Here is a 12,761-nt window from a genome sequence, read left to right on the forward strand (position 1 = left end):
TCATAACGGAAGAATTGTAATGTTTCATAGATAACTTTACCATTTAAGCAATTATAAATTATGCATGGTATCCTCATACAACTTAAATGATATTAATTATTCATCAATAAAAGGAGGGGCGGTGAGAGTTAAGTTCATAACAGAAGAATTGTGATGTTTAGTTTTAAGAAACTCTACAATATTAATTAATGCATTTTGATTTTTTTATATTGCATGAGAATTATTTTTTTGACTCAATTAATGGTGGATCTAAAACTTATTTAAAAAATAAATTTTGTACACAAATCGAAGAGTCACTATATGAAAAAATATTTCTCATATAATATGAAAAGTGTTTTCTCTTAATTAATTATCAATAAAAGAAGGGACAGTGATAATTAAGTTTATAACGGGCTAACAACTTAGTTACAAAGACACTTTATTATGTAAAGAATTAATTCAATCCAATAATTCAGGTTGATGTGTAAATGTCATATTAATAATTTTATATTATATTTTTTTAACCACCTTAATAAAGAAAAACATTTTTTTATGTGTACGAAATTGTAACGCTTGTAAGGCTACTCACCAAACTTCCCTAGGAGATGAAAATACCATTCAAATAAGGTAGCTTTTTGAAAATTGTCATTTTCGAAAACATAAATAGCCATGCAGTAAGTTGGATACAAATTAATTAACATTTGTAGAGAAGCTAGATAGGGTTGTATTAAAAAAAAAAAAAAAAGCTAGATAGGGAAGAAAGAGAGAGAAGAAAAAGAGCAAGAGAAGTTGTGTAAGTAAACAGAGGAAGGTTCACCAGGACAAACACACTGAGGTATGAAAATTTTGGAATTTATGTATTCATGTAATTATAAGTGTGGACTTTTCCTTTCTCCATCCCATTATTTGCCGTTCGCATTCAGCTCTGTCGGGTAATTTTTTGTAGTTTTAGCTGTTGCTTTCAACTTTTGGGTCATGATGATTGATGGTCTTCTAATAACTCAAATTTCGATAATTACTGGATTTGCGGAACTGGTAACCCATGGTGAAGGACGGTCCATGTTATGTTTGCTTTGCGAAGTTAATTGTAAGTCCTCTCTTCTTCTTGCTTTTTGGGAATTTGGTTTGATTTATTTTATAACTTTTGCTTCAAAACATTGTCAGTTTACTAATCAAATAAAGTGAATTGGCTCAATATATTGTTGCATTCTATCTTAAAGATATTAAATTTATATTTATTAAAAATGATATAATAAAATTAACACGAAAGAATAAATTTATGAATTCGCTCAACATGAATTGGTGCCTTTGATAAAGGCGTTTTACACTTTTACTGGCATAATGAAAAAAAATTATATAGGGAATATAAACTATTTATAAGAAGAACAAAAATAAAAAGAGACATCAATTAATACAAAATCAAATTATTAATGATTTGGCATAATGAGATTAATTAAAATTATCAATAAATATGATTTCCTAAAATAATATGATTACGAGTCATTAATAATTATTGTCACAAATTTTGTTCGAATGAGTTGATATTGTTACTTACTTCTAGATAAATGAAACAAAAAAATATTTTCTGTATTTACTGCAGATAAGTTATTTGTATTTATTCACAAAATTACGTGATTTTGGGATTGAAATATTAAAAAATTATAATTATAAAGACTATAATAATCCTAAAATAAATTAAAATTATAAAAATACCATAATTTTCACCTCAAAACAAAGTCATAACAGGCTTGCTGCAGAAAAAATGAACCCTAAATGAAATGCTCTTGTCACAATTAAATTCTTTATCTGGAGGCTACCAAAAAAATATATTTCTATTTTTTTTTTTTTTTTTTTTTTTAGTATAACAGAAATAGAAATATTGTTATCAAAAAAAAAAAAAAATAGAAATATAATATAAATAATTTTTTAATATTATTGGAATAAAACAGTGTGTTAAACAATAATAATATATTAATATTAAGTATAACATATACTATTATATAAATATAGGATAAGTTATTATATCTACCTTTTTTTATACTTACTCATCTCTAACACCATTGAATTAAAATCTCAAGAGAAAAAGTGAAAATTAGTCAAGATTCTAATCTAATGATATTAGGGATGAGTAAATAAAGTAGGCATAAAAAAAGTAAGTAAAATATCATATATATATATATATATATATATATATATATATATATATAACATATAAATCATATAAAAAAATAACATTATAATAATGGAAAATATAATTATAATGTTATTGGAAGAGAAAGAGTGTTTCCTGTTCTTAACTCTATTTTTTCTCTTTAAATTCATGGTCTCACCTAAAATTGTGTCAGCAGGAATTTGATCTTCTAACATGAAATTCACAACCCCCATAAATAATATAATAAATGTAAATTTATATACGTAAATTTAAATAATATAATAGTTCATATAAATATAAAAAAAATAAGAACTATAAAAATTTTATTAATAATTTTATCGGTCTTATTGAATTTGAGCCTTTGGATGGGTCTTGCACAAGCTGTCCTTTTGGTGTTGTTATGATCTGTAAAGTGTGAGTATAATCAGTACTCATATATGAACCAATAACTGTAATACGTGGGTATCGAATGCTCATGTAAAGAGTAATAAAGATTTATAATGATTATGAATATATTGCCTTACAACTAGCGTTTGAAAGGTTCCTACGTTTTCTTAGCCTTACGGTAATTTGTGCCTAAAGTTGATAATAAATTTTGATTAATGTAATTTATTTCCTTATTTTTAAAATATTTTTTATTTATAAAAGAATTAATCATTCACAAATTAATTATTTTACAAGAATGTATGATTCTATTTACTGGGTGTCGATATGAAAAATACACTATTTTTTTTAATATATCAATCTTAATTATTTTTTTGAGATGAGTCACTCTCTCCAATATAATCTCACAAATTTCAACTTATTAAACATGCTAGGAGACTATTTTCAAATCAGAATTTAATGACATTTAAAATTATTCAGTTCTTCTCATAAATCCACACCTTCTAAACCAGTAGGAGAGGACCAGCGGTCTTAATACCTTATTAATTGTCATTGAATTGGAGCTATTAACAAATTAAAACATTTCAAAATTTAAATAACTAACCGTATATATGTATAGTGTTCAGTGATTTGCAGGCATAGGATCACGTATTTGGTCCGCGCGTGAAGCTACTCTCTACACTCATCCCCATCCCGCGGAGAGTGACGTTGCAACGATATCACACCAACATGCCTTTTTTCTCTGCGCAGTTTTTTTCGGTGATCCAATCTGATCTGATCTGAGCGTGTGTATCGGCATGGATTCAGCATTTGCAAGATCCATGTTATTCGCATCTACAGTGGTATACCTGTACCTGTTGATATTATCTTCCATCGTAGTTACTACCTCTGCTTCCGTCCACATCTACGATCATGAACCTTTCAAAGAAGTCGGCAATGCTTACCTGCTCTCCGGTGGAAGCGAAGGCATTGTCGCTCCCGAACCTAACTCCATCGGCCTTGGCCGTTCTTACATCAGGTAATCTCTCTATCTCTATGTTCGCGATTTGGTTGAAGTTGAACTGACAGTGTAATGTAAGTTAGATTCGAGCTACAACGAGTGTTAGATTCTTTGCAATTGTTTTATTTTGATTGAGATTAGTACCGTAAATGTAAATCCGTGGCTTACTTATGCCTGATTTCGTGAATTTCTATGAATTTCTCTTTTTGAAACTACGCAAATTGATGGACTAGAGGCTATAGCTAAATTGAGGGCTAAGGCAAAATAGTCTTACTCATTTTTTCATCCTCTAGCTTCCGGACTAGCTAATTAATCTCTGAGAAGTTAGAATCTTAGATGCATCATTTATGAATGACGCTGCCAAGATAAGATTTGTGCTGGTAGTTAGGTTAAGGGACTAATAAAGCATGAAAGATAAGCATTGGTGAGGAAATCCAAAATTGAAGCATGAAAAATAAGTGTGTCTTTAGTATTCTTTAATCGTTTATATCTCTTAACTCATCTGAGTTATGTGCCAAAAATAACAGAAAACACTGACTTTTTCTTTTGGGGGATAGATTTGAGAATATTACCTTTTGGAGAAGCAAAGCTGCAGCCAAGGAACGCAGTACCGCACCAATACACATTATAATTTTTGAGGCTGCTGATCGTAATGATATAGGTGGTTCTGCTTATGGTGGACAACGGGCAATCTGTTGCACCCCTGATTTAGCCAAAATGGAAGGTTGTAAGCAAGGAGAGGTTATTAGGAGACCTTCTGCAACAGACATTAATTGGCCGGTCATTTTAGATGTATATTTCAAGGGGAAATACCTAACTACAACTCTAAATTCTAAGGATGTTGCCATCTCAAAGACTGGAATGTATAACTTGTTTTTTGTAGCTTGTGACCCCAAGCTCAAGGAAATGGTAATGAGCGGGAAGACGATCTGGAAAAACCCCGATGGATACTTACCTGGTAGGATGGCCCCGTTGAAGAAGTTCTATGTATTTATGGCACTGGCTTATGTCTGCCTAAGCATCGTTTGGTTTCTTCAGTATGTGAGGTTTTGGAATGATGTACTGCAACTTCAGCACTGTATCACAGCTGTCATTGCCCTTGGATTGTTTGAGATGATTCTCTGGTATTTTGAGTATGTGAATTTCAACGATACTGGTATGAGGCCCGTTGTGGTCACAACATGGGTTGTCACTGTTGGGACTATAAGAAAAACGATATCACGACTTCTTATTCTCTCTGTTTCAATGGGTTATGGTGTTGTGCGACCCACTCTTGGAGGTCTTACATCAAAGGTTCTTTTGCTTGGAATAACTTACTTTCTAGCATCAGAGTTGCTGAATATTACTGAATATGTGGGGACCATCAATGATGTATCAGGAAGGGCAAGGCTCCTTCTAGTTCTTCCTGATGCTTTCTTGGATGCATTTTTGATATTATGGATTTTTACATCTCTTTCAAGAACCCTGGAACAGTTACAGGTATCCTTGCCTCAAGTTCCGTTTATTTTGCAGCAACCTACCTCTATACTTCTCTGTTTTGACTTTCTTACTATCTTGTTTTTTCAAAATGTTTGATTTTATTTATTTATTTTTTGGATCTTCCTTGTCAGGCCAAACGGAGTTCTGTTAAGCTGGATATATATAGGAAATTCTCAAATGCATTAGCAGTAACGGTGATTGCATCAGTTGCTTGGATAGGATATGAGGTAAGGCTTATTATCAATTTATTTTATCGTGTACAAAATAACATGGACTTCTAGTAATTAATAACTGAAATTAATGTTTTATCCACACAAAGCCCAATATGGTTTTCATGTTTCATTGTTTGGATATTGCATAGTTGCAAATGAAGAGAAGAAAACAAAAAAAAGTGTCTGATCCTGACTTTAATTTACAAGCCCTTTTCAAGCTTTCTTTATTTTCTATCCCTCGCCTTTGCATTTAGGTACTGGACCTATCCATTTGTATTTCCTATTCCTAACAAGTAGTGAAGTACTGAGTCTGGGTCCGGTATGAGGTGACCGGGAAAAGAAAGTAGTAGTGTGATTCAGCTGGAGAAGAGAGAAACGAGGGAGAATACTCAGAATAGCTTACACGAAGGAGCTGAAATACCACAAAACACACTCTGTTGGCCGTGTATGTCCCAGTTAAGAGCTCTTAATCCTCTGAAATCAGCATGTCTTTTGTCCTAGCTCCCCTCATGCTTGGCAATTGGAAACTCCTACAGACTTGATGGAATGGCTTTGTGTGTGTGTTTCTTCTGTTTCCTAAGTTTAAAATTAAGCTTGGTAGATTTTAATATTCCTTTTAATTCCATTCCCACTGGTTGTAAGTTTGTTCAAACAGTTGTGGCTGTCTTTTTATCTGAAAATCAAAGAGACTGGTAATTCATCCTGCCTGTACTTCATCCCACATCAACCAGAGGTGGGAGCATTTGTAAAGCATCATTAAGGCGTTCCGCCTTGGTGCATGCAAGGCCTCAACTCAGCATCTTGGTGGATGCCTGAAATGCTTTAGATAATGCTGATCCCTATGTATACAGGAATTTTTGCGGTGCTTTTCTTGATGACCATAGCATACATTTCATCTATATATTTGCAAATTGCAAGAGAGAAATAGGTTCTTACGTTTTGTGTCCTGTCTGTATAGCATTTTGATTATGTAGAAAATTAGAATTCAAACATGTTTCCGTTTTTATTTCCTATTAATTAGGATTGATTATGATTGATTAGGATTGATTATGATTGATTAGGATTAATTGTGATTGATTAGAATTGATTGTGATTAGGATTGTGATAGGATTGATTAGTCATCGCTTAGTCATTCTTAGCGATTCTTTCTTGTATAAATACTCACTCATGTAATTTATTCAATATCAATATACAAAAACTTCTTTTCAATATGGTATCAAAGCGGGTTCGTTCCTACCCTAATTCAAATCTGAAATAACCATCCAAACACTTCCATCACCGTCAAACACCTCCTAAACACCGCCTTGAATCTGTCCAACACAGAAACCTAGTTTACTGACCTTCGATCAAAAAAGTGAGGTGACCATTCGACTCAGAAGGATCCGACGAGTCGACCGCCGCTGGACCCATCGCCGTCAGCCGCTGCACGCGCCACCACGCGCCGCCTTCCAGACGTTTTTTTTCCGTCGCGACTTGCACAGACCTTCTCGCCGGCTTCTCCCCTTCCTGTTCCAGAGGTCAGATCAAAAGTTTACAAAACTTGATTTTTCATCAACGGTCAACCCTTCTCTTTTTATTCATGGCTTCCTCAAAACACTCTTTTTATTACCACGAGCAACCTCCTAAGGCCACTAGTCATGTGGTCCAGCAAGGTACAACTTTCCATGTTGATAGTCAAAATCATTGGATCCTTGATTCTGGAGCCTCTGATCATATGACAGGTAATCTTGGCTTGTTTTGTTCATACACTCCATATTCTGAACCTTCTCGGGTCAAGATCGCCGATGGCAGTTTTTCCCAGATTGCGGGACACGGAACCATTAAACTTTCTGAGCTGATTACTTTGACATCAGTTCTTTATGTTCCTTCTCTGACTTGTAATCTCATTTCCATTAGCAAGCTCACCTCTGAGTTGCATTGCTTTGCTAAATTCTTTCCACATGGTTGTGTTTTTCAGGAACAGGACTCGGAGAGGATGATTGGCAGTGCTAGAGAGGATGGTGGACTTTACTACTTTGAGGAGGATGTGACTCATGAAGCTGTTTTCGTAGAAAAAAACTCTATGTTTCCTTTTGATTCATGTAATGATGTTATGCTGTGGCATCGTAGGCTAGGCCATCCAAATTTTATTTATCTTCAGAAGTTGTTGCCAAACTTATTTATTAATAAAAGTCCAAGTTTGTTTTCTTGTGATATTTGTCAACTTGCCAAGCATACTCGTGCTCATTATCCTTCTAAAGTTCACCATGACTCTTCCCCATTTTCCTTAATTCATAGCGACATATGGGGTCCAGCCCGTGTTAAAAATATTTCAGGTACTCGATGGTTCATTACTTTCATTGATGACCATTCTCGAGTTTGTTGGGTGTATCTTCTAAAGGATAAGTCCGATGCTGCATCCGTGTTTAAAAAATTTCATGCCATGGTTCAAACCCAATTCCAAGTTGCTATACAAATTCTTCGTACAGATAATGGCAAAGAGTATTTTAACTCTATTCTTGGAGAATATCTTTCCCAACATGGCATCTTTCACCAAAGCTCGTGTCCTGACACACCCCAACAAAACGGAGTTGCGGAAAGAAAAAACCGACATCTCCTTGAAGTTGCTCGGGCTCTTATGTTTACCACGAGTGTTCCTAAATATCTTTGGGGAGAGGCAGTTCTCACTGCCTCGTATCTGATAAATCGAATGCCATCTCGCATTCTGAAATTTCAGTCTCCTCTTTCTAGTCTTGTTCGTATCTTCCCTTCCTTCCGAGGTGTCTCCTCCTTACCTCTCAAGTTATTTGGTTGTGTTGTATTTGTCCATATTCCCTCCCATCAACGGTCTAAGCTTGATCCTAAGTCTCTCCAGTGTGTCTTTATTGGTTATTCTCCTACTCAACGTGGCTATAAGTGTTATTCACCCTCTCTTCGTAAGGTCTTTGTCTCTATGGATGTCACTTTTTCTGAGAATGACCCTTTCTTCCCCTCGACTTCTCTTCAGGGGGAGTCTATAGGAGTAGATGAAGATCAGTCATGGGAACCTATTAATGCCACAGTATTACCTCTACTTTTGGAAACAGGGGGAGCTACAGAATCCTCACCATCAGGAGCCTCCTCAAAATGGGGACAAGTTTATAGCAGGCGAAAGCCTCCTCAAAGTGTGAATAACCCAGAGCCTCTACACTGCCAGGATTCTGAACCATGTTCTAGTTCCAGCACCCCAATACTTGAGTGTCATGGTGAAAATGATCTACACTTGCCCATTGCTCTCAGAAAAGGTACTCGATCTTGTACTACTCATCCTATTTCTAATCATATTTCATATGGAAAGTTGTCCCCAGGGTTTCGTGCTTTCAATACTATGTTGGATAGTACAAAGATACCGAGAAATATACATGAGGCTCTCAATGATAAAAAATGGAGGGATGCTGTCTTTGAAGAAATGAATGCTTTAGAAAGAAATGGAACTTGGGAGATAGTGACCCTACCCAAAGGAAAAAAGGCAGTAGGATGCAAATGGGTGTTTACAATAAAATTCAATGCAGATAATAGCATCAACAGATACAAGGCAAGATTGGTTGCAAAGGGTTTCACTCAGACTCATGGGATAGATTATCATGAGACTTTTGCTCCGGTTGCTAAAGTCAATACCATCCGAGTTCTCTTATCTCTTGCTGCCAATCTAGATTGGCCTCTGCAACAGTTAGATGTGAAGAATGCATTCCTAAATGGTGACTTACATGAAGAAGTCTATATGGATCCTCCACCTGGTTTTGAAAGGGGAAATGAATCAGTGTGTAAACTAAAAAAGTCTCTATATGGATTGAAACAGTCTCCCAGAGAATGGTTCGACAAATTCACACAAGCAGTCAAAAGAAGAGGCTTCATTCAAGCACAGACTGATCATACTCTCTTCCACAAACACTCTAAGGATGGTAAAATTGCTATTCTTATTGTATATGTAGATGATATAATTCTTACAGGTGATGATATTGAGGAATTGAACACCTTGAAGAAATTTCTAGCAGCTCAATTTGAACTCAAAGACCTTGGCACTCTCAAATATTTCCTTGGTATGGAAGTTGCTAGGAGCAAAACAGGCATCACTCTAACACAAAAGAAATATGTTCTAGATCTTTTGTTGGAAACAGGAATGTTAGGGTGTAAACCTGCTGAGACACCTGTGGAACCTAATACCAAGTTAGGTATTGAAGATGGGAATGAGGTGGATAAAGAACAATATCAGCGATTGGTTGGTAAACTAATCTACTTATCTCATACGCGTCCTGACATTGCCTTTGCGGTGAGTATGATTAGTCAATTCATGCACTCACCCAAGGAGAAGCATCTTAGTGCAGTCTATAGGGTGCTTAGATACCTCAAGAATACTCCAGGAAGAGGATTATTCTTTAAAAAGGGGTATAAAAGGACAATTGAAATCTACACTGATGCAGATTGGGCAGGCTCATCAGTAGACAGAAGATCTACCTCAGGCTATTGCACCTATGTGTGGGGAAATCTTGTTACTTGGAGAAGCAAAAAGCAAACAGTGGTTGCAAGAAGTAGTGCTGAAGCAGAATTTCGAGCTTTAGCTCATGGAGTTTGTGAAGGAATCTGGTTGAGAAGACTTCTTCAAGAGTTGAAGATTTCATATTCCCTACCAATAAAACTATATTGTGACAACAAGGCAGCTGTTAGCATTGCTCAAAATCCTGTGCATCATGATCGAACAAAGCACGTGGAAGTTGATCGTCACTTCATCAAAGAAAAATTAGATGATGGAAGTGTGCATTTGATATATGTTCCAACCAAAGAGCAAACGGCAGATGTCCTTACCAAGGGCCTACACCGTCCAGCATTCGAAGACTTGATTGGCAAGTTGGGAATGATCAATATTTACCTCCCAACTTGAGGGGGAGTGTAGAAAATTAGAATTCAAACATGTTTCCGTTTTTATTTCCTATTAATTAGGATTGATTATGATTGATTAGGATTGATTATGATTGATTAGGATTAATTGTGATTGATTAGAATTGATTGTGATTAGGATTGTGATAGGATTGATTAGTCATCGCTTAGTCATTCTTAGCGATTCTTTCTTGTATAAATACTCACTCATGTAATTTATTCAATATCAATATACAAAAACTTCTTTTCAATAGATTAATATCTCTTTAGAGCTTATGCGTATCTATACATGTTTTGCTTGCATTGTAGAACTGCTAGCATTTGGGACTAAACCAATTTTTAATAAGAAATCTCCTTATAAAATAGCACTGTTATCATCGATTACTTTTTCTTTGGGTAATTATCTAGACCAATAGAGGTTTGGTCATGTGAGAAACAGTCAATGGGAAAATGGATTCAGTGGAAGATTAGTTTGTTTGATTATAAAAGGGAGAGAAAAATCTAAGAAAACATTAGGAGAAATAATCAACAAGAACTTTCTATAAATGGTTTTACTAAATTTTGGTGTTTGATAGAGCCCAATGGCATTGATACATGTAGCTGACCTCCCACCTAAGGGAATGAGGCTTGTTATTGTTGTTGTCGTTGAAATATCAAGAAAACCAATCCTTAGTAGAGAAGAAGCAGTGTAAAGATCAATATTTAAGGATCACTAACGCGTCACAAACTAAATTTGCACTAATCAACCAACTAAACAAGAGAAAAATGCATGATGAAGGGAGACTGACCACTAGAAGAGCACATTCATTAGAAGTAAAATCAATCTAATGGTCTAACAAATTCAGCGGTGACATTCTTCGCTTTTTGAACACAGTTGAAAGGAACATTCTAGGGGTGTATCTATCCTTGGTTGTAATTGTGTTTGGCTTCAATTTATTAATATGTTTTCCATTTTTTGTTACAGAATTTTCTTATCTCTATTTAGCGATATATTGTTGTGAATTGTTTTCTTTATGGAAATCTACTGCCACGTAGCATTCATCTTTCAATTTGTTATCTGGGTTGCAATCACGACTGCTAATTCTGCATCTACAGGTATACTTCAAAGCTACAGATCCTTTCAATGAGCGCTGGCAGAGTGCTTGGATCATCACCGCTTTCTGGGACATTCTTGCATTTGCATTACTCTGCGTTATATGCTATCTCTGGGCCCCATCCCAAACCTCTCAAAGGTGAATTATATTTTTTAAGTCGTTAACTTGACTCTCTATTTTAGTAAATATTAACATGACTTTTCCTTCCGAACATTTATCATTGGTTATATTACTATTTTGAAATGAATCTCGTTGATAAGTAGGCTACGAGCTTAAAATTACGATTCCTCTGATGGGATTGTCTTGTCCTGTGAGGAAACCTTTATTATAAAGAAAAATTGCATCAACTTTGCAATATTTCGAGTTTATTCTTTAGGGTTGGATGGGTTAGGTATATTATGGTGTTTAGTTGCAATATATGACGTGTCTGGCAACTGGCTACCAGTTGAACTTTTTGCTAGCTTCATCTGTTAAGAACTATTTATTTATATTTATGCCATACTAATGTTGCTGTAATGTAGGGTGACTAATTGTAGTAGTGAGACAGTGAAAAAAAAATAGCATGCCATTTCATGTTGCAATGTCTGATTCAAATAGCTTAGAAAAGATTCTCGCTTCTTGTCTTTGATTTACCTCTGCAAACTATGCACAGGTATGCATATTCGGGGGAAGTTGGAGAAGAATCTGATGATGAAGAAGCTATGTCTTTAACTAAGGGAAAGCACGAAGGTCAAGGTGAAGTAAGTTTAGTCAGGCAAGAGAAGAATACCGGAACTGATGCATCTTTTGATCAAGAAGACGAGTCAGAAGAGGATAAAAGGGAATAAGCTCTTAGCAGTTTTCTTTTGCTACACTAATGCTGTTTTCGCAACTGGGTTTGAAGTCTTAGACTTGTGCCACAACCCTTCTCAAGAGGTGTTGTAAAATTTTGTTCATTTGTACCGGAATACACAGCTTCATATTCTTTGTTTTAGAATACTATATGTTTTATCATGTATTTAATTAGTGTATAACAAGTATTGCACATGCTCATGATTAAAATTGGCCTTTCTTACCCTAACACTTTTGGACTTGAAAATCTCCTTGATTTTTGGATCAAGTATGTCCGTATAATTAGAAGAACAGAGAAATAAGGCTATAATGTATCATGAGTCACGATAATATCATGGTCAAATTTTTTATTTGTTATTTTTGGTTATTTTTTACTAGTCACTGTTTTTTAGTGATACAATGGGAAAAATTTTCAGTAGTTACTAATGTAGTACGTACTCCTCCCACTCAAATTAGAAACACTTGATTCACTTAATTGCATTTATTTCATTCGCTTCATTTTTAGTATCACCTGAATCCATATCTTCTAATTTGAGCAAATACTACATGACCGAAAATTTACTCGACACAAGGGCTACAGAGAGAGGTTTATAACTTTAACCTCCTGGAAATTAACATAACCCTCATTATAAGCACCTTTTTAGTAATTAGCATATAACAATAATTTTTTGCATACAATGTGAGCAGTGTGATATTTTGTCACACTTCAACTTAAGGTGAAACTCTCCCACCTAAAA

The 12,761-nt window shown here is 35.0% G+C and overlaps 1 protein-coding gene across 1 annotated transcript; it reads left to right on the top strand.

Moving 5' to 3' along the window:
• The first annotated feature begins 3,336 nt into the window (after positions 1-3,336).
• LOC133284231 (uncharacterized) lies at positions 3,337-12,195 on the top strand. The gene is made up of 5 exons (XM_061481226.1): positions 3,337-3,533; positions 4,073-4,994; positions 5,126-5,221; positions 11,195-11,331; positions 11,846-12,195. The coding sequence occupies exons 1-5, from the start codon at positions 3,337-3,339 to the stop codon at positions 12,018-12,020; spliced, it is 1,527 nt and encodes a 508-aa protein (XP_061337210.1). The 3' UTR covers positions 12,021-12,195.
• The last annotated feature ends 566 nt before the right edge of the window (positions 12,196-12,761 follow it).

This window comes from Gastrolobium bilobum, unplaced genomic scaffold (assembly GCF_033153095.1).
Source record: "Gastrolobium bilobum isolate Gb01-03AN ecotype WA unplaced genomic scaffold, APGP_CSIRO_Gbil_v1 utg19911, whole genome shotgun sequence".
In the NCBI taxonomy this organism is placed as follows: Eukaryota; Viridiplantae; Streptophyta; class Magnoliopsida; order Fabales; family Fabaceae; genus Gastrolobium; species Gastrolobium bilobum.

Excerpts from the sequence above, each read along its gene's own strand:
- LOC133284231 (XM_061481226.1), top strand. The coding sequence starts at position 3,337 with ATGTTATTCGCATCTACAGTGGTATACCTGTACCTGTTGATATTATCT. Across the intron at positions 4,995-5,125 it reads GAACCCTGGAACAGTTACAG|GCCAAACGGAGTTCTGTTAA; the intron begins GTATCCTTGCCT and ends CTTCCTTGTCAG. Across the intron at positions 11,332-11,845 it reads CCATCCCAAACCTCTCAAAG|GTATGCATATTCGGGGGAAG; the intron begins GTGAATTATATT and ends AACTATGCACAG.